This window comes from Nyctereutes procyonoides, unplaced genomic scaffold (genome assembly GCF_905146905.1).
Source record: "Nyctereutes procyonoides isolate TBG_1078 unplaced genomic scaffold, NYPRO_anot_genome, whole genome shotgun sequence".
NCBI classification, from domain to species: Eukaryota; Metazoa; Chordata; class Mammalia; order Carnivora; family Canidae; genus Nyctereutes; species Nyctereutes procyonoides.
In genome coordinates, this window is record NW_026575049.1 from 24184221 (window position 1) to 24204282 (window position 20062).

The 20062-nt window shown below is 52.2% G+C and overlaps 3 protein-coding genes across 10 annotated transcripts; 1 reads left to right on the top strand and 2 right to left on the bottom strand.

Moving 5' to 3' along the window:
- Nucleotides 1–208: 208 nt before the first annotated feature.
- NDUFA6 (NADH:ubiquinone oxidoreductase subunit A6) lies at nt 209–8378 on the top strand. The gene is made up of 3 exons (XM_055328667.1): nt 209–368; nt 6785–6900; nt 8144–8378. Exons 1-3 carry the CDS (start codon nt 230–232, stop codon nt 8273–8275), a joined length of 387 nt encoding a protein of 128 aa, XP_055184642.1. The 5' UTR covers nt 209–229; the 3' UTR covers nt 8276–8378.
- A 1229-nt stretch (nt 8379–9607) lies between these two features.
- Nucleotides 9608–12886, bottom strand: SMDT1 (single-pass membrane protein with aspartate rich tail 1). Its single transcript, XM_055328668.1, has 3 exons — nt 12550–12886; nt 10979–11119; nt 9608–9858 (listed from the first exon to the last, which is right to left on the bottom strand). The coding sequence occupies exons 1-2, from the start codon at nt 12733–12735 to the stop codon at nt 10982–10984; spliced, it is 324 nt and encodes a 107-aa protein (XP_055184643.1). The 5' UTR covers nt 12736–12886; the 3' UTR covers nt 9608–9858; nt 10979–10981.
- A 575-nt stretch (nt 12887–13461) lies between these two features.
- PHETA2 (PH domain containing endocytic trafficking adaptor 2) lies at nt 13462–18337 on the bottom strand. 8 transcript variants are annotated; one of them, XM_055327771.1, is made up of 4 exons: nt 17773–18337; nt 16917–17093; nt 16422–16505; nt 13462–16142 (listed from the first exon to the last, which is right to left on the bottom strand). In XM_055327771.1, the coding sequence occupies exon 4, from the start codon at nt 15756–15758 to the stop codon at nt 14826–14828; it is 933 nt and encodes a 310-aa protein (XP_055183746.1). In that variant the 5' UTR covers nt 15759–16142; nt 16422–16505; nt 16917–17093; nt 17773–18337; the 3' UTR covers nt 13462–14825. The 8 variants fall into 8 exon arrangements, with proteins under 8 accessions (XP_055183746.1, XP_055183751.1, XP_055183747.1 ...); XM_055327776.1 differs by lacking the exon at nt 17773–18337 and adding an exon at nt 17594–17766 and having other exon boundaries at nt 16917–17018; XM_055327772.1 differs by lacking the exon at nt 17773–18337 and adding an exon at nt 17594–17766.
- Between the last annotated feature and the right edge of the window lie 1725 nt (nt 18338–20062).

Below are 20062 nucleotides of genomic sequence, written 5' to 3' on the forward strand. Positions count from 1 at the left end.
CCAAGGTTAGGCCCGCCTACGGCTGAGCCGGGGGGTTTCTGCTCTTGGGCATGCGCAGCCCCCAGCGGCCGTCCCACCCAGAGAGGGAGGCCTCCCAGCCAATCAGAGGGCCTCGCCAGCTATCCTCCCGCCTACCTGTGGCATTTAGGGGAGTGTCTTTCGGTTTTAGCCAATGAGAAAAGACTTTCCTCCTTGGGCCGCCCTCGCGGGAGGTGGTTTCTTTGGCAAGATGGCGGCGAGCGGCCTCCGGCGGGCGGCTGTTGCGGCTCCCACTTCAGTGAAGCCCATTTTTAGTCGGGACATGAACGAAGCCAAGCGGAGGGTGCGCGAGTTGTACCGCGCCTGGTATCGAGAGGTGCCGAACACTGGTGAGACGCCGCGGCGCACGCGGGGCTCCGGATGCAGCCGCCCAAGGTCGCAGCCGTCCTGGCCTCCCGTTTCTCCCGGGACGAGCTGAGGTCACCGACTTGGGCACAGGCGACTCCGGGTGCTTCAGGGGAGGAGGGTCACCCGAGCATTGGTGGACCCGACCCGGCGGCGGCGCCGGACTCAGACCAGCCGTGCCTTGCATCTGAACGGCGCTTCCAGGCGTCCGGGGCGCTTTGGCCCGTTTGTCCCCCGTAATTCTTAGCAGAGCCCTCGGAGGGAGAACAGGGACGGTGGGTGACGTGCTCATTTTATAGGTGAGGCACCTGGAGGCGAATGGATGCCCCCATAGGACTTAAGCGATCATCTGTTTCCCACATCCCCCGCAGGAAAACCCAGCACCAAGGCGGCAAGTGACTTTCCCAAGGTCAGCCAGCTAAGTCAGGGGGGCCTTCTGCAGTCCGGGGGAGGTGGGCTCCTCCCGCTCCCCTGCCCCCGCTCCCTGGGTGCAGAGATGCCGTTTTCCTATCTTGGCATTCCCCCCTGAAAGCTGCGCAGTGTACCCGATGAGAGCGAGATTGGGGGAAATCCCACCCAAACTGTCAAGGGCAGAACAAACGTCAGGGGCAGTCGATATTTTGTTATTTTGTTGATTGCTTTAGTGTTGCGATGTGGACCGTCACTGCTAGTGTGCGAGGGAAGCTAGAGCACCCTGGCCCCCCCCTGCGCCGCCACCTCCCTGCCTGTGTATGAGAAGCAATACGAGGAGGTGGTCACCGAGCCTTGCCTCCAGACCTTGCCCCTTAGCCCTATAACCTTAACCAAACTATTTCATCCTGCTGTGCCTCAATTTCCTTATCTGTGAAATGAGCATCATGATAGTACCTTCTTCAGAGAGTGGCCCTAATTCAATAGGTAATATATCTACATTGCTTAGGCACTCTTTGAATGTGGGTGCTACTGTTGTTTTTATGGTTATTAATTATTGTTTATAGCGGGAGCCTCCTGCAGAATCCAGCTTTTTGATGTATGAGAACAGTCTGCTCCACAGTGTCCCTATCCTGACTTTTTGAGATGTTGCTGATGACCAGAACTTAGACCCACAGGATGCTTAGGGAGGGAGAAACTTAAGTGAACTGCTGGTTCAGCGACTGCAAATTTAAATACCTTCAGGGTACAGGTGGATAATAGGCTTAGGGAAGTGACAGAGCAAGTGTCTGCATCTGTGTGTTGGGGGGGGGGGGTATTCAATTGCAGGTATTTAAAAACAATGTTTGCCTAGCAGAATACTTCTCTGAGTGCCCAGAACCCTTTCGTTTTGCAGAGGGAAATTAGAGGGGGGAAACAAGACCCAGATGCAGGAAGAATGGTTTGCAAAGGGTTTAAAAAAAATCGATGACTGAGTTGAAGATAGATCAGTTATCCAGTTAGGACCCAGCAGTTTTTAAACTATCCCCTCTCAGGAATTCCCCTCAGATACTGTTTGAGAAGATTGTCCCAAAGTCAGAAGGGTCCTGAAAGGAGGAACCTAGAGAGCAGGGGAAGGAGGGGGGGGGGGTGTGTCAAAGAGGTGGTACCCCTCTTAGAGGGAAGGTTGGTGGTCCGCAGCTGGTCAGCTGCTCAGGCCTGTCTCTGCACTGATGTCATGCTGTCTATCACTGGGGACTCCAGCTGAGGAACCACACCACGAATTGGGAATATGTAATAGCATTTATAATAACTAACATTTATTGAGTTGCATAGATATGGCCCAGCACTATGCTAAATGCATTACATTGTGTTATCTTAGGGTAGGTTCTTATTGTTTCCTTGTCTTACAGATAAGCAAACTGAAGCACCTAATTCTGTCTCATGACACCATTAGTAAGGAGAGGAGCCAGACTTCAGACTCTGACTATCCGGCTGTTAAACCTGGCTCTTTGCTCCTGCTCTAGTTTCCCTGAATTTCATGGGACCCAGTGTACAGCAGCCATTTGCCTGGCTGATGGCTGCCTTGCTTGGGAGCACAGTGACAGGACTACCTTCCTTCGAAACCCTCCCTTGAAAAAATATTACATGAGGCTTGCTGGTTACAAAACAGGAGACTTTCTGTAGAAACCGTTCATTTAATTTCCATCTCATTAGGTATCTCTTGTACTACAGGGCCAGTACTAGATGCCCAGAGATAACAAACCCTACCCTCAGGGGTGTGAGGGTCTAGTCAGGAAGACAGGCCTATATCCAGACCACTAAAACCTAAAATAGATGTTTGGGGAGTAAATGCTGAAATGTCTAACAACTAACATTTATAGTAGCTGTATTGCTTACAAGATGTTGCCACTTGATTTTTGTCATGTTCTTTTTTATTAATTAATTGATTAATTTTTTATTCATGAGAGACAGAGAGAGGCAGAGACATAAACAGAGGGAGAAGCAGGCTCCCTGTGATCCCAGGATCATGCCCTGAGCCACCCAAGCATCCCTTTGTCATGTTCTTATAAAGGAATTTGCTTTGAGGTTCTTTTCTTCCCTATTTTTTAGATGAGGAAACAGACAATGATGGGGAGACCTTTAGATGAGGAAACAACAATGATGGGGAGACCTTTCCTGGCTGCTTTGACCCCTGATCCCATGCTCTTCTGGAGTACACCATGCTGCCCTCCCATCTCAGGATATCCCAGTGCCTAGTATGAATGCCCCTAAGGTGAATGGGAGCAAATAGCTGAGGACATCCATGTTGTGCCTCTTAATACATCAGAACCTTCCTGACTTAGGACAACCTTGACATTAACTTTGGAAAAACACACGGAGGCTGTGGGAAAGGCCTTGTCATCCAAAAGGGGCATTCTGATACCTTCCTTTTGCACCTCGTAGATTTTTTCAAAGTTGCAATTTAAATATTCGGAATTTATTATTATTATTTTTAAAGATTTTTATTTATTCATGAGAGACGCAGAGGGAGAAGCAGGCTCCATGCAGGGAGCCTGATGCGGGACTCCAGGATCACACCCTGGGCCAAAGGCAGGCGCTAAACTGCTGAGCCACCCAGGGATCCCCAATATTCAGAATTTAAAGAATAAGCCAAGGGGATCCCTGGGTGGCGCAGCGGTTTGGCGCTTGCCTTTGGCCCAGGGCGCGATCCTGGAGACCCGGAATCGAATCCCACGTCGGGCTCCCGGTGCATGGAGTCTGCTTCTCCCTCTGCCTGTGTCTCTGCCTCTCTCTCTCTCACTGTGTGACTATCATAAATAAATAAAAATTTAAAAAAAAAAAATAAAAAAAAAATAAAGAATAAGCCAAGAAACTGAGTGTTGAGAAAGAGCAGTTGCAATTAATTTATACCAGGGCTTCTCCACACATTTGTGCTGGATAATTCTTTGTTGTGGGGGCGGTCCTGTGCATTGTAGGATGTTTAACATCATCTCTGGCCTCTACCCACTAGATGCCTGTAGCATTCTCTTCGTAGTTATGACAACCAAAAATGCCTCTAGACATTGCCAGATGTTCTGGTGGGTAAAATCATTCATTGCTGGTTTAAGAGCCACCGAATTAAACCAAAGAATGGTTCAGCAGGTGACAGCTTAGGCTCTTGCTATTTGCCTTCCGACAGCCTTTCTCACTGGTGGAGGAGCATGTCCAAGGAGTCGAGATGGGAGGGGGGAGATTAGGACAAAGCTATGAAATCTGTCTCTCCAGAGACAAGGGTTCGTAACTGGGGATGACGGGCATTCAGAGATCTGTGACCTGACATTGTAAGTAAAACTTTGTGAACATTTTTCTAAGGAGAAAATTCACCCACCCAACGCCCTGGCATGTAGTTCAGGAGATCATGAAGAGTGGGAACAGATGGACACCAGCTCCCCTAGGATAGAGGGACCTTGTTTTTTTTTTAACTCCCAAGGTTGGGCAGAAATCTAATATAAAAATGGAGGAACGGGACACCCTGATAGCAGAGGAAGAGTCCTCATATTCATTTCCTTTAGAAAGTACTAGATTGTAATTTAAAAAGCAATAACCTGGATTCCAGGCCCACATTTTCAGGGACCAATAGTATGATTTGAGGCAAGTATGCACAGTGCCATAGGCCTCGGCTCCCCCTAAATGGGAGGATTCTAAATTCCAAAACCCTTGTTAGTTTGCATCTGTCTTACCCTTTGTTTCCTCTTTTCTAAAATTACTACTCTGAGGGGCGCCTGGGTGGTACAGTTGGTTGTGTCAGACTTGGTTTTGGCTCAAGTCATGATCTCAGGGTGGAGCTCCATACGGGGCTTCCCACTCAGTGGGGAGTCTGCCCCCTCTCTCTCTCTGCTCCTCTCCCTCCTTGCGCTCTCTCTCTCAAATAAAAAAATAAAATAAAATTCCTCCTATGATACTGACTGGTGGGAATCCAGATTTATAGCACTTACAATTTTTCCTTGGGCTGGTGCTGCCACCATGGCTGATTTTAAGCTATCAAATCAGTGAAGACAGATTTGTGAAGAGAGGCTCCAGTCAGCCTGCTCCAACACACCACTGGATACCGAATTCTTTCCAGTGTGAGTGATTTTCTGTCCTCTGTTAACACTTACCTGTAAAGCTGGACTGCAGTTTCTCCTGTGAGAGTTCTGCTCTTACCGATTCCCTGGTGGGATCAGCATATCCTGGTATTTCCCTCAGCAGAAGCTTTATTTTTCTGTTACTGTCACTAAATTCAGTATAGTTAGAGATTCAAACTTTACTGTCGATTAATTCAAACACTCCACAGCTCTCATGGTTTCCAGAGTTGGTTCTGATAATTCTGTAGTTGAGAGTGGACATGTCACAGGAATGACCAACTATACAAGGTGTCCTCACTAAGTGAGCACACAGGTCTCCCCAAGCACACACCCATTCTAGCCTATGAGCCTTGTTTATGCTGTGCCCTCGGCCTGTGTCCCCTCTTCCTAATTCCACCTACCACATAAGGCCCTGGTCATGCCCTCGTCATTAGCCAATCCACTGAAGGCTGACTGCCAGAGGATGGGAACACAAACGGCAAAAACCTAATTTTCAAAGGATATTTATGCACCTCATCTGCAGTCCCAGGTCTCTAAAGCTGTGCCACTATTTTAGGCACCTACTTAGCCAGGCATTGCTGAATATTGAAATTTTATGTTTGTATTCCTGGATGGCTGCCCCTCTGATGAGAATTTGAAAGAGTAGGTGTTACATCATAGCTCCCTCCTTCCCCAAGTAACCTGATGTAGTAGTAATGGCTGGCTGGACTGAAGCCTTCCCTCCCTCCGCAAACACTCGGCAGTCTCCCTCCAGTCTAAGTTTATGTGCTGCACAAACCTACACCACATCGTTGCTCATTAATTTTTTTTTTTAAGATTTGTTTATCTATTTTAGGGAGAGAGAGATAGTAAGTTGGGGGAGGGCGAGAATCCCAGACTCCCTGCTGAGTGCGGAGCCCAGCCCTGAGATCATGACCTGAGCCAAAATCAAGAGAGAGATGTTCAGCTGAGCCACACAGCTGCCCCACTGCTTGCTAACTTCAACCCTGCCATTTTTTGCCAATTGTTGTATATGATAATCTAACATTTGAGAGTTTATTGCATGCCAGGCACTGTTCTCAGCATCTTGCCTTATCTCATGGAATCCTCACAGTAGCTCTGGAGTTATATGTGCTCTTATCATCCTCCTTTCCCTGAGAAACAAATACTCTCAGGCACACAGAAATTACTGTATGCAGGATCACATGGGCTATATGACGGAGCTGGGATCTGAACAGATTGTTCATACTCTTGAACTGTGCTTGGGACACCTGGGTGGCTCAGTGGTTGGGTGTCTGCCTTTGGCTCAGGGCGTGATCCCAGGCCTGGAGATCAGGTCCTGCATCGGGCTCTCTGCGGGGAGCCTGCTCCTCCCTCTGCCTGTGTCTCTGCTTCTGTCTCCCTCATGAATAAGTAAATAAAGATCTCTCTCTCTGTGTCTCTCATGAATTTATCTCTCTCGGTGTCTCTCATGAATAAATAAATATTTACTTATTCATGAGGGAGACAGAAGCAGAGACACAGGCAGAGGGAGGAGCAGGCTCCATACAGGGAGCCTGACTTGGGACTCCATCCCAGGACTCCAGGATCACGCCCCGGACTGAAGGCGGCGCTAAACCGAACTGCTGAGCCACCGGGGCTCCGAATAAAATCTTTAAGAAAAAAAAAAAAAAAAAAGAACTTGCTCTATTGCCTTTTCAAATGCAGCGATCTTATCTCTTCAAACAAACTGTAAGCTCCTTGAGACAAGCGCCTGCTCACTCCTCTCCAGGCTCAAGTACTCAGCTTAGGGTCAGGCTAGTAGTTTTTGCTGAATGAAATGAATGGGCATCCTCTATGTGTTTCAGTAACTATCCATTGACTCAGTTTTTGTAAAACATGTTTTAACCACGTAATTTCTACTCTGAATCGTGTTTTCTCTTTAGTGCAGTTATTCCAGCTAGACATCACTGTGAAGCAAGGACGGGATAAAGTCCGAGAAATGTTTATGAAGAATTCCCACATCACAGACCCCAGGGTGGTGGATCTTCTGGTCATTAAGGTAACTAACCTTCCCTGTGACTTGAAAGAGCAGCCAGCTTGTCCAGAACATCTCAGTTTTGTCTCCCAAGTTTAAAAAGCAACTACCGAGTCAGTTAACTATTGCTTAGTGTTCAGAGAAACATATGAACGGGGGTGCCTGGTGGCTCTGTGGTTGAGTGTGTCTTTGGCTCGGGTCGTGATCCTGGGGTCCTGGGATGGAGTCCCACATCAGGCTCCCCGCAGGGAGCCTGCTTCTCCCTCTGCCTGTGTCTCTGCCTCTCTCTAATGAATAAATCTTAAAAAAAAAAAAAAAAGGAAAAGAAACAGAGGAACTTCAGAGGTTATCACCTGGTTAAATATAAGATTATTCAAGAAAAAACCTACCGGGGCTTGCATTTTTAATTTTACTTTTTTTGAAGATTTTATTTGAGAGAGAGTGCACACGAGCAGGGGAAAGAGCAAAGGGAGAAGCAGACTACCTGTGAGCACAGGCCCAAGGTGGGACTCAATCCCAGGACCCTCAATCCATGACCTGAGCCGAAGGCAGATGCTTAATGGACTGAGCTACCCCGGCGTCCCTCTGGGGCTTGTATTTTTATTTTTTAAAATTTATTTATTTGAGAGAGAGAGAGAGAGTAGGCAAGGGCAGAGTGAGAAGCAGACTCCCCTGCTCAGTGTGGAGCCTGATGTGAAACTTAATCCCAGAACCCTGGGACTATGACCTGAGCCACCCAGGCACCTGGGGCTTACATTTTAAAAAAGATTTGAGGAGGAAAGTTTGAAACTCTTCCTGAACCTCATTTCTGGAAGGTACGACTTCATCAGCTGGAAGAGGCAGACTGGTTAGCTGAGTCCTGTGTAAATGGGGTCAAATCCCGGGCGTGATTCGGTCATCTCTGGTCAGTCACGTTAGCATCAGTGTGAACTTTAGCATGGGCTGGTACATACCGTGGAAGGAATGTTTGGCAGAAACCCCAGTTAAGCCAGTCAGGCAGTCATGGAGCTGGGGCCTGCTGACCTGGAAGTCTCTCCTCTTGGGATCAGTGAGCTCCAGAGTTAGAGAATATTTGAAAGGACTGAGAGATCGGTTAGCCCAACCACCTCATTTTCCAGATGCAGAAACTGTGGTCCTGAGAGGAGGTTACTTGCCCCCAAGGTCACTCAGCTAGTCAGTGCCAGAGCAGAGCACAGAATCCTGGCTTTGTGTCGTATTCCTTCCCCTCAGCCACCCTGACGGAACACCTCTCCCCTCACCTGTACAGGGAAAGATGGAACTGGAGGAAACGATTAACGTGTGGAAGCAGCGGACACATGTCATGAGGTTCTTCCATGAAACAGAAGCGCCAAAGCCAAAGGACTTCCTGTCCAAGTTCTATGTGGGCCATGACCCATGAAGTCACTCAGTGGAAAGGTGCATGTTGATATTTAAATATTTTAGAGCACAAATAAACTCAGTATGTGATGGTCACTTCCTAATAGAATTCCATCATCACTCAATGGGAAGTTCTTGTTCTGCCGTCTGTCTCTTTTTGCCTGAACAAGTGGGGTCTTAGTATACACACCACCTGTTCTTTCCCTTTCCTGAAGTGTGGTGTTTCCTGTAAATTAGATTCTCTTTTTTCAGAGCCTTGCATGTCAGTAAACAGGAAGGAGGAGGCCATCTGCTCAGAAACTATCATTCTGGGTATCAGGCTGGATGACTTTGTTAATTTAGCTGTCTTTTTTTTTTTTTTTCTTTTAAGAGAGAGGGTGGGGGGCAGGGCAAAGGAAGAGAATCCTAAGCAGGCCCTAGTCCCAGTGCTGAGCCTGACATGGGGCTCAGTCCCACAACCCTGAGGTCATGACCTGAGCCAAAATCAAGAGTTTGCTGCTTAACTGACTGAGCCACCCAGGCACCTCAACTTAGCCATGTTTGTACAGCCCAGGATAGCTTGGTATCACCCCATAAATTATCCAAAATTAGCCAGCTCTTGCTGTTGGGAGAGATTGGAGCAGCACTAAGGGATGAAGAAGCAAGGCTGCTAAGCTGGGCCGTTCTTCCCTGGCTTCTGAAAAGAAGGCAGCTCAGAGGCCTAGCCCATGTACCTGTCACAAGCACCAGTCCTGAAGAGGAAAGTCACTTCCTGCTCGGTTAGGCACTCTGCTAGGAACACAGCTGTTTAATGCACACACAGAAAACAAATCTTTCTACTGTTTTTGCAAATTGGTCTATAGCTCCAGTGACAAGAGAATAAATATCAACACAAAAGTACTTCCCTTTGTTCTCAATAGTTCTTTCACTAAATGCTGGAGAGAGGGGTTCAGTACCTATAGGTACAGTCACCCCAAACATTCCCAGATTTTTCAGCACCACCAGCCCCTTTACTATCTTTTCATCTAAAGAACCCAAGTGTTGAAAGATTCATTCTAATAACAATGTTCCTGGAGTTTTAAACAGTCAAAGCTTAAGAATGGCATGTGATAACCTGCCAGTGTTACTCGACACTCAAAAAAACCTTGAGGCTTTTGTTAGCCTGTGCATCTTTACTGAGGGGAAAGTTTCTGTTGGGCTTTTGTAAATGATGAAAATAGGTCCTAGGTGCCTATAATTACCTTTATGGATGGAAGCTGGGGGCTGGAAATCTTGGGTTGTAAATCAAAGGCCTGTTACGTTCAGCTGATAAAGGATTGCAGGGACAAGAAATTGCAACTAGGGTTTACTCATACTAAGACACTTTAGCCACAACTCAGTCACACAGAGCTGATGTTTATTATGTTTATTCATAAGCTGACTGTGCTCAGTGGACAGCACATTTCTGGGAACCTCCCAGAGCCTGGGGATCTGGGCTATGGTCACAGGTGGTGCAGGAGGCTTCACTGGAGTAGGGAAGCTGAAGGCTTTCCCTGGGCCCTTCCGATAGGGAGATAGGAGAGGCTGTGAGCATCACCATGTCATAATTAAGTTAGGCTGTCTCCTTTCTGTTACTTCCTCCATGTCCTGTAAGAAAGGAAAGCAGCAGTGAACTGGGCACAGAGTAGCCCTCTATCCACACACCAAAAAGAACATTCCAGAGAGGTTCTACCAAACAAGGCAAGAGCAAGGCAATTTGTTCACTCATTCACACATTTACTGAACATTTATCAGAAACCAGGCACTGGGGGCCCAAAGTTATAAAAAACACGTTTCCCAGGGTGCTTGGCTGGCTCAGTTGGTGGAACATGCGACTCTTGATCTTGGGGTCATGAGTTCAAGCCCTATTTGGGTATAGAGCTTACTTAAAAAAACAATGTTTCTTGCCAGCAAGCAGCTCTTAGTCTAGCAAAAGTTAGAGGTGTAACTGTATCCTATCACAAGAGATACTGGTCAGTCAGAGGGCACAGTAGTCACTTTCAAATGGAGGAATGAGGGAAGAGTTCCTCAAAGACCATGAAGAACTGGTGCCAGTAGGAGTAGTAGGAAGTAACAGTCTTCCAATTGGGGGGTGGGGGCGGTAGTAAGCCACCGCTTGGGAGTGGGTAAGCATGTGGGTGATTCAAGAAATAGTGAATACTGGGGATAGGCATGTAGTTGGGAATGTGGAAGATGAGGCTGGAGGAACAGGTGTGACCAGATCATGGCATGCCTTCAATGTCAGACCAGGGGGCTAGAGCCATCCTTAGCTACAGAAAGGCAGCCACATGGCACATATTAGAGCACCAGAAGCCAACACCAGAAAGCTGAATGGAACAGGCACAGAGTTTGCTGTGCACCTTACTGACCATGGTGAAGACCTGCAGTTTCTAAATATCATTGTGGAGAATGAAGCTGTTTGGGGTGAGTGTATAAGGCATTAAATTGTTAAGAAAACTTGTGGGTTGGGAGAACGAGGGTACCCTACAGGACAAATAAAATGCCTGGTTGGGATCAACCCAGTTGGAAGAGATCCCAGTGAATTTTTAATAGATAGTTTTCCTCACCCAACATTGAGCAAAAGCAGAATAAAACTATTAGCCAAGTGAGTCAATTTATTGAAGGTCTGCACTTCTTCAAGTGATCAGAAACTGCCACCCAGGGCAAAGGACATCAGAGTTCAGATGCCCCATCCCTTCCTGGTCCACTGGAGAAGAGGACACCCTACCTGTTAGTCATCGTCATCGTCATCTTCTGGGACAAAAATGTCATGTTCCTCGAGGAGAGCAGCAAAGTTCTTGCTGATGAGCGTCCCGACATAGAGAAAGGGGATCACAATGGAGAACACACGGAGGAGGCCGAAGGACATCTGCAGAGGGTCAGAGTGGTGGCCATGAGCTCCAGAGCCCACTCTGGTGGGACCACAGAAGGCCTGGCCTTCGGGGGCACTCCTGTGGACCCGAGGCCCACAATATGCGACTACTCAATTTTAAAGTCCTTGGAAAAATTCAGAGCAACAAAAAAAGAAGAGATAAGGTTATTTTATTGCCATCAAAGTGGCTAGGAGAAGGAAAAGGATAAGGCATTCTAGACATCTAAAAATTAGGGCACAACCTGGTGATTACTTGCAGATAACGGATAAACAGTAAAGTACTAAGAGTTGGGACTGTGGCAACAAGAGCTCACCTCTACTTAGACACTAAATACACACAGTTCTTTAACAGATGCCCCAGTGGCTGAAACGTTTAATGTCACCATATTAAATGTTTTAAATAACCATGTTTTGTAAAGTGAGCATGTCCTTACCCTAAAGGGCTAGCTGTTTAGATGGGCTTAGGGGAGTTTCAGCATAATCTCAACATATCCTCTATTTTCCTAGGAATTGCAAAAAAAAAAAAAAAAAATTCAGCTGTGCCTTTTTATAAGGCAGCTCTTCCCCCACCCCCATGGACCCTGCTTCTTGCCACAAAAACAATCTTGAACTCATTAGTCTGAGCTAGCATTGGCCAGACTAGCTTTAAGAGAATTTGTTTTTGTTTTGTTTTTGTTTCGTGTTTTTTTTTTGTTTTGTTTTGTTTTGTAACTCCCACACAGCCCTGGAGTCAGAAAACAAACTTGTTTGGTGTGAGGGGCTGTTTCCACTTAGAAAAACCCAAGGGTACTCAGGGCACGTGACAGCATTCCGTGGTGGGGGAAAAAAACAGGAGCTGGTAGAGGGTTGAACGAGCAGGAAACCTGGATTCCGGGACCTAACTCGCGCTAGCTTTGGAGCCTCACTGGCTTCGCTGCTTTGGCCCGAGTCTTCACTTGTCAAAACTGTAGTAATTCCCTGCCCACCTCTCAGGACTGCACATCACGTGAATTAAGTACTAGGTCAAAACTCTTATAAGACAAGGTCTGTCCCACTACTCCTTTACCAAGTCCTTTCACAACTCGTTCCACCCCATCAACCGAGCGGTTACGTGATTTGTCTATACCGGGTGCGCAAAGCCGCGCCTTGTGGCCCTGAACACTGGGCTCCCCGCTCCTCACGATGCGCTAGTGCAGAGTGCAGTCCTCCTCAGCTCTCGCCCCCCGTCCTCGGTCTCCCGGCGCCCAACTCAACACCGGGATCCGATCCGTTTCCTCCCACCTGTCAAATTTAGCAGCGCATCAGCGCTAAACTTTGTCCTTGATCCGTCTTCCGGTCTGAGGCGGTCGTATGATTGGCCTTTGCTCCTATCAATCAGCGTCGACCCGCACACACACCCCACATGATTGGCCTCGGCCCCTTCGCCCCGCCTCCAGGCAGACACTCACTTTCACCGGTTTGGGCAAAATGGCGCCGCTGCGAGTAACGATGACTGACCTCGATGGTACCAGGCTCCGACCTGAGCCACCCCCTCCGGCGGAGACATCACCACCTTTCCTCAGCCTCGGCCCGCTCCGGAAAGCCCCGGATCGGACGGATGCCAATGCCAGCCAGCGAGCCGCTCCGGACGCCATCTCCCAGCTCCGCCCCTAGCCCGGCACCCGGACCCTAGCGCCCGGCTCCTGTGACACCCTCCGCGAGAGCACCGCCCCAAGCCTCGCGATGCTCCTGGGATGAGACGCGAGGCCCAGCCCTCACACGGCGCAATGCGCCTAGTTCCTGCGGCGCTTCGAAGGGGGCGTTGGTCACCCGCCCGACGTGGAGACGTCACGCGGGGAGCGCCGACGCCCCGGTAGCCGCCTGGTTCCGGGCGGCTGGGCGGGGTCGTGGGGCGGGCGGTCCTGGCAGAGCCTTTGTGCTTCCGCCATTGTTCCCTCACCTGGGGCGGCCAGGGCTGGGCAGGGCAGGTGGTTGTTGAGAAGAGAAGTCACTTTAATCGGCCCTCCAACTGTGGTATTTTTCTTTTTAACATTAAAAATAATAATGACTCGGGGATCCCTGGGTGGCTCAGCGGTTTAGCGCCGCCTTCAGCCCAGGGTGATCCTGGAGACCCGGGATCGAGTCCCGCGTCCGGCTCCCTGCATGGAGCCGGCTTCTCCTTCTGCCTGCGTCTCTATGAAAAAATAAATAAAATCTTTAAAAATAATAATAATGCAAGTCTATTTAGTTGTACTGTCTGGGTGATTTTGTAGTTTTATTTCTTGCCAAGGCTTACGTCATATGTAGGCAAACGAGGGGGCGGGGGGGGGGGTCTTCGTACACCCTGGGCAAGTGATTGTTGAAATGAACTGAAACCAAAGTGAGTAATAAAAACTTAGTGTTTTAATCGTATATATAAAAAAAAAACACTGTAATAACCATAAGAACGATAACAAAAGGCTGTGGTATCTGTATGAAGCAGGGGGCTGGGAAGGCGGCCGCCCCGCCTCCTGGGAAACAAGCCTTTGGGACTGGGCCCGCGAAGCCTCCAGACCTGGTCCGGCCCTGGGCCGTGTACCCAAGCTGCTAAGAGGGGACGGAGAGGCTCAGGGGCCGGCTGGGTGTGTGGAGAGCGGCCTGTCGGCCCAGGCTCTGCATCCCCGACCGGCCACGGCGGCCACACCCCAAGGGCTCAGGCCGGGCTGGCTGCTGGCTCTCTCCACCCAGACACGCCGACACCCTAAACCATCGATAAAACACTTGGGGCCGTGCCGCTGGGAGGATCCATGAGAGGGTCTTGGCAGACCTGCACTGGCTGACAAACAGGGCGGTGAAGGAGTTCCCAGGCTGGGTTCAGGATCAGGAACAGCTCTTTGGGAGGGCAGTCGGGAGAAGAGTGCTGGGAAGCCTGTGTCCAAGCTCCGAGAATGCCCTGGACTGAAGGGCTTCCCCAGGGAGCCACACGGCCTCCCCACTCGGCAGCTCCAGGAGCTGGCATCTGAAGACAGAATACAGGAAGGATTTCTGCTGACGCTGAAAAGCCACCAGCCCCTCCTGGGGCGATGACAAGCACCATCTATAGACAGGGCAGCCAGGGAGAGAAGCTGGGAGCCCCAACACTCTCCGAGCAGAATTAATCCCTCGTTGCTGGCTGAAGGCCCTCTCCCTCCAAAGGGCCCCACTCAAGCTGCAGAGTGGGGGTCCTGTGCCCCACCGCTCAGGAAGAGCTGGGCCCCAGAAACCCCCATAACAATAAATCTACTTTCTCTGACGATGTCAGTCCCTTGAACTAACACTTCACCCAACTTCTGGTATCTAAAGGTACACAAGACTCCCTGTGTAGGAAGTTGTGGTTGTAGAGTCGGGTGTGTAGGTAACAGGGCACGGCAGCCTACCGCCACGTAATATTTCCCACTTCCTCCATTTCATTAGCATCCCCTGAGAGAGGGGCCCGAACACAGAGGGAGGAGGCTGAGTCTGGCCGTGGGGCTGCGGAGCAAGGCCCTCCCTCTCCCTGGGCCTCAGGAAATAAAGGAGTTGGGAGTAATGACTCCTCAGTCCCCTCCAGGCAAGAGGGTAGCTCTGGACCCTGGGAAAGCCTAAAAAACAGGAAAGAAAGAATCCTCTCAAAAAAAAAAAAGTCACTTAAAAAAAACAAACAAAAAACATTCATTAAAATCTGGAAAAAGCCCTGGCCCTAGTGTCCTGACCGGCAGGATAAGGGCCATGCCCGCCAGACCGGGGCTCAGTGCCCATCCCGATTCTCGCGCTCCGGCCGGCTGGCCCAGGCCCTCTGCAGCCACCTCTGCCTCAGCTCCAGGATCTCCTGGCCATACCAGTTGTGCAGCATCGAGAAGTAGGAGGTCTCGGGGAGCGAGGGGCTCTGCCGCCTGCCCAGGAAGAGGCCGGCAGGGCCCTGCCACTCGGCCAAGCCCCGGCCGCCTGGCCTGCTGCCCCTTTCTTCAACCAGGTCCTCGGGCCGGCAATCCTTGGAGACGGGGTGGCCGTTTTCTGGGCCCGGAGATGGGCGCTCAGGAGCCTGGGGCTTTTGGTGGCCGGGACCAGCCTTCCAGGATGAGTGGCGACGCAAGGCCAGGCTGTGGCGGGCGTCGCGCAGTTGGCTCTCCAGCTCGCGCACCACCAGGCGCATGTAGCCGAAGCTCGCCCTGGACAGTGCCTTCACCCAGGCCTCCTGGGCCGCCGGCCCATCTGCCGCCAGCAGGTGTGGGCGCACGCCAGGGGCGTCGAAGCGGATGGCGAAGGCGAACTCCTCAGACACGGGAGCCTCGGCCAGCTCCACCGTGCAGCCCTCCAGCACCACCAGGCTCAGCGGGGCCCGGCTCTCCCTACTCTCAAAGGAGAACAGCAGGTTGCCTTTGAGGACAAACCAGCACCTTCGGCCAGCACCACTGGGGGTCGGCGGAGTCCCTGCACCCCCCCAAGTGCGCAGGAAGCCCGTGTGGTCTGCCGGGGAGTCGCTCAGTGCGTAGTGGGCCACACTCCTCTCGTTCAGCTTCATGGCTCCTATAAGCACTGTGAGGGGAGACGGTGGCCACAGGTCAGAGGAGAAGGCAGCTCTGTGCCCCTGTTGGGCAAAGAAGGCTGGCCCTGGAGGAGACCTGGGCCCCAGCCCTGTGGCCTCTATTCGCTGTGTGCCCTGAGGTCTCAGTGTCTTCATCTGTGAAATGGGCGGGCATCCCTGCCTCTTCTCTCAAATGGTGATTGGGAGGATCATGCAAAAACCTGGATGTCAGAGGACCCAGAGAGAAGGATAATATGCCTGTTCCAGACCGGGAGGCATGGAGGGGGTTGATACAGTTTTTTAAAACCCAAAGAAAAAGATATTAGCTTAAACCATCCCTTAATCCAGGGGTCCCTTAGCTCCAACCCTGAGGCCAAACCTCCAAGGTTTCTGTGACCCCCCCTGGGCCCCTGCCAGCGTCTCATTCGTTAATGGCACAGTTACCCTTTCCTTAAGAATCTGAAGCCTTCGGGGTCAGAAGGCAGGGTGAGGCAGGCTGGCCCCATTCCTCCACGGCGGGGGAGAAGCTTAGACGGAGACCTGCCCGGTAAACAAAAGTGTGGCACAAACACAGGGCACCGCTTGGTAGGACCAACCTCAACCACTGAATGTTGAGGTCCCACAGATCATATGTGGCACCTGATCCAACTGTCCTCCTGACTCATAAAACACTGAGGCCTAGAGCAGCAAAGCAGAACCGCCCAAGACTGAATGACCAGTGAAAAGCAGAGCTTGCTCTCCTGCTTCCCTCACAGCTTCTGGGGGCAAGTCTCGGCAGTGACCCACTTACTAGCAGAGCCCACCACGCTGCTCACTTACCCACAGAGCTCCCAGCAAGAGGGCAGGGGCCTCTCTGGTCTGGCCACACAGCTCGGCCCTTTGATTACATGATTCCTGGGGCACCTGCAAAACAATTTTTAAACCCTGTCACCACATCCTAAAGGATGAGAACTCCTACTCAGTCTTAGAGGCCCAGTAAAACCACTGCTGCTTCCCGGGAGTGTTGCCTGATCCCCGATAATCTCCCCACCCACCCACCCACCCAGACCAGGTACTTAAGAGCAATTGATCATCACTTTTCAGAGCTCAGTTCTCTACCCCCAGCAAAGGCTAGGTCAGAGTTAAGTGTCTCCGGCTTCCTCCTTTTCCCTTTCAGCACCGTTTATTTGTAGATGTATGTCACCTCATCTGAGAGGCCTGCCCTGATCCTGTACCTAAAGTGGTCCTGATCACAAGGGGACCCAAGCAGCAGCCCCCTCACTTCTGTTTTCCTTTCCTCCCCCCGCCCCCCACAATGATCTCCTTTGTGCTTACAGCACTATCCCCAGCCCCGGCACGTGTAGGGCAGGACTCCTCGACTGGCTGCCCGTGTGACCTCCAACATGCAGCCCATCGGGAAGGGGCCCTCGGAAAGTACTGAAATAGCCGAGAATGCAACGATGGACAAAGCAGTCCCTCCCTCCTGGAGCCTACATTCCAGCGGGAGACACACTGTAAACAGACCAAGATAAACAATAAATGGATGTAAAAATTAATTAAATAAGAGGTCGCGACCAGGCCTAAGGAGAGAGGAGGAGAGAGGCAGGTCGGGGGCCCACGGGGGCAGGGCCGTGCGGTGGGGGGGGGGCGCTCGCTGAGGTCCGCCGGGCCCCGGGGCGCGAGGGGGGCCGGAGGAGCAGTGCCCCCACCCCACCCCCGCCGCCGCCGCCGCCGCCGCGAGCCTGGGGCGGGAGCGGCCCCCACCCCTCCCAGGGGGGCGCCCGGGGCACCGCGTCTCTCCAGACTCTCCTCGAGGAGCTGGGCCGTGGGACCCGGCGGCCGGGCCACCAAGCAGCGGCGGGCTCCGCAGGGTCCCGGGGTCCCGGGCGCGCGCCGCAGGGGGCGGCGGGGCCTCAGTCTCCCGGCCCGCGCAGTGGGGCTGCCCCGCCACGTCGCCGCGGGCCACGCCTTCCCGGGGCCGCCTCCTCCCGAGCCCGCGGGCCCGCGCTCACCTCCGCGCCGCCGGGCGCGCCGACAACCGGGAGGGCGGCCGCCGGGTGGGCTGCGCCCGCGGCTCGGGGCGACCCCGGCTCCGGGCCCCGCGCCTCCGCCCGGAACGCGGCCGCGGGCGCCGGGAGACCCCTTCCGGGCGGCTCGAGTTACCACCTCGCTCCTCCCTCCCGCGGCTCACCGGACGGGCCCCGGACTCGCCCCTCCATCCACGCGGGAGGGAAACTGAGGCCCGAGGGGCGGGGGCGGAGCTGGTCAGCGGCGGGCGACCTCGAACCCAGGGCCCCGCCGCAGGCCGTCCGCGCCTCGGACCCAGCCCACCGCCGGGAGAGCTCGGACCTTCCCTTCCCCCTCCGGCCCCCTCGTCGCGCCCGGCCCACTTTCCCCACGGAGCCAAGCCCGGGACGGCTCGGCCCGGCGCCTCCTCTGGGCGGGCTCCTAGCCAGCCCGCGAGGCCCCGCCGAGCTTCCCGCTGACTCCGCCCGGGCCGGGGTCCTCGCGTCTCTGTTTCTGGGGGTTGCTCCTTGGCGGGCTGTCCTGGGGGCTGCAGGAGTTCCGACGGGGGCCAGCGGCGGGGGGCTGGGGTTCCCACGGCCCACGGGAGCCCGCGGGGTGGAACATCGACCCCTGAACTCGGTGGTTCCCGGCTCCGAGCTCTAGCCCTTGCAGTTTCCTGCAGCCTCGGGCGTTCTTCCTTCTTACCCCTCCCCTCGGCTCTACCTTCTCAGGGCTCCTTTCACGTCAGTTAGGTCTCAGCTCCCCTCCCCGACCAAGAGATGCAAAGTAGCCTACCCTCAGGTCGCTATCACGTCGCTAAGTTGTATTTTCATTACGGCACTAGCCGCTATAGAAACTTCCCTATATTCATGCTTTTACTTCCTGTTTGTTATCCGTCTCTTCCACTATATTCTATTCAGCTAATAATAGAAACCCTAATAAATGTGTTAGAAGGAAATAGGTGGTATGGAAAATATAGGAGGGTCAGGGAGCTTGAGAATAGCTAGAGTTGGGAGGTTGCAATTTCAAATAGGAGGGCCAGGGTAGGCCTCACTGAGAAGGTGGACTGGAAGGAAATAAGGGAACCAGTCATGCCAAAACCTGGAGGAAGAGCAGAGGGAACAGCTAGTGCAAAGGTCCCGAGACCTGTGGTGTTTGAACTTCAAGGAGGACAGTGTGGCAGGGAGGCAGGGAGGACAGGGAGAGCAGGAGGAGATGGGGTCAGAATGTGTGGGTGAGATTTGTAAATCTGTGAGTCTCTAGGCTGCGAGGAACAGCCATCACAGGGTCTTGAGCGAGGAGTGATCTAAGTTATGTTATATTTTTTATTTATTTTGCTTAGAGAGAGAAAATGTGAAGAAGCAGGGGCGTGCAAGGTGAGGGGGGAGGCAAAGGGAGGAGAGAGAGAATCTCAAGCAGGTTCCATGCTCATCAGGAGCCTGACTCTGGGCTCCATCTCACCACCCTCAGGTCATGCCATGAGCTGAAGTCAAGAGTGGAAGACAACCTGCTGAGCCCCCTGGTGCCCCAAAGTGACCTATGTTTTAAAAGAGTACTCTGGCTTCTGTGGAGAGAACAAATGCAGGTGGAAGCCGGCCGGTGATGAGGCTGCTGCAACCAATAATCCAGGCAAGATGTGATAGTCACTGGGAGAGTAATGAGAGGTGGGTTTTTTTTTTTTAGGTATTTATTTATTATTCATAGAGACAGACAGAGAGAGAGAGAGAGAGAGAGAGAGAGAGATGCAGAGACACAGGCAGAGAGAGAAGCAGGCTCCATGCAGGGAGCCCCACGCGGGATTCGACCCGGTCTCCAGGATCAGGCCCTGGGTCGAAGGCAGGCGCCAAACCTCTGAGCCACCCAGGGATCCCAAGAGGTGGATTTTGAAGGTAGCGACCACAGGGTTTGCCCAAAGACTGGATGTGGGGAGTGAGGGAAAAAGGGGTGGGGAGCAAAGAGGACTCCAAAGTTCTGGCTCCAGCACAGGGAAGGAGAGTTGTCATTGCCCGAGAAACGGAAGGTGGCATGTGTTCAGTTTGGGGCCAGTTATGCTTGAGATGCCCAGTGACCAGTGATGGTGCCGAGAACGAAGTGTGTGGCACCTACCTAGTAGTTGCACAATAAATATGTTATGAATGAAAGAGGAGGAATCTGCAGAATGCCTGCCTGGGCCAGTCCACCCAGCGGTGGCCCGCAGCATCAAGGTAGGTAGGGGAGGAGAGTCTCCTGGCTTTGCAAAAACAGTGTGCCTCACACCTGGTTTGCTCTCGCCCAGCCATCCTTCTCGTAATGCCTATTCACGTTCGACTGGCGTTTTTGAGCGGCTTACTTTGGGTCGTGCTTCGTGGCATTTGCTCACTTCCTTTGAACAAAGCAGATATCCACGCCACACCATTTATTAAGCGTCTACATTGTGCCGGGCTCGATGCTCGCCTTCAGGGATCCCGCAGAGGTGAGAGGACTAACCTCTCCGG

What these genes read in the sequence shown, in the direction of transcription:
- SMDT1 (XM_055328668.1), bottom strand. Translation starts at nt 12,735, where the DNA reads ATGGCGTCCGGAGCGGCTCGCTGGCTGGCATTGGCATCCGTCCGATCC. An exon ending in TTTTGCCCAAACCGGTGAAA is followed by an intron (nt 11,120 to 12,549) that starts GTGAGTGTCTGC and finishes GACCCTCTGCAG; the next exon opens with ATGTCCTTCGGCCTCCTCCG.
- NDUFA6 (XM_055328667.1), top strand. Translation starts at nt 230, where the DNA reads ATGGCGGCGAGCGGCCTCCGGCGGGCGGCTGTTGCGGCTCCCACTTCA. An exon ending in TCGAGAGGTGCCGAACACTG is followed by an intron (nt 369 to 6,784) that starts GTGAGACGCCGC and finishes TTTTCTCTTTAG; the next exon opens with TGCAGTTATTCCAGCTAGAC. An exon ending in TGGATCTTCTGGTCATTAAG is followed by an intron (nt 6,901 to 8,143) that starts GTAACTAACCTT and finishes TCACCTGTACAG; the next exon opens with GGAAAGATGGAACTGGAGGA.
- PHETA2 (XM_055327777.1), bottom strand. Translation starts at nt 15,758, where the DNA reads ATGAAGACACTGAGACCTCAGGGCACACAGCGAATAGAGGCCACAGGG.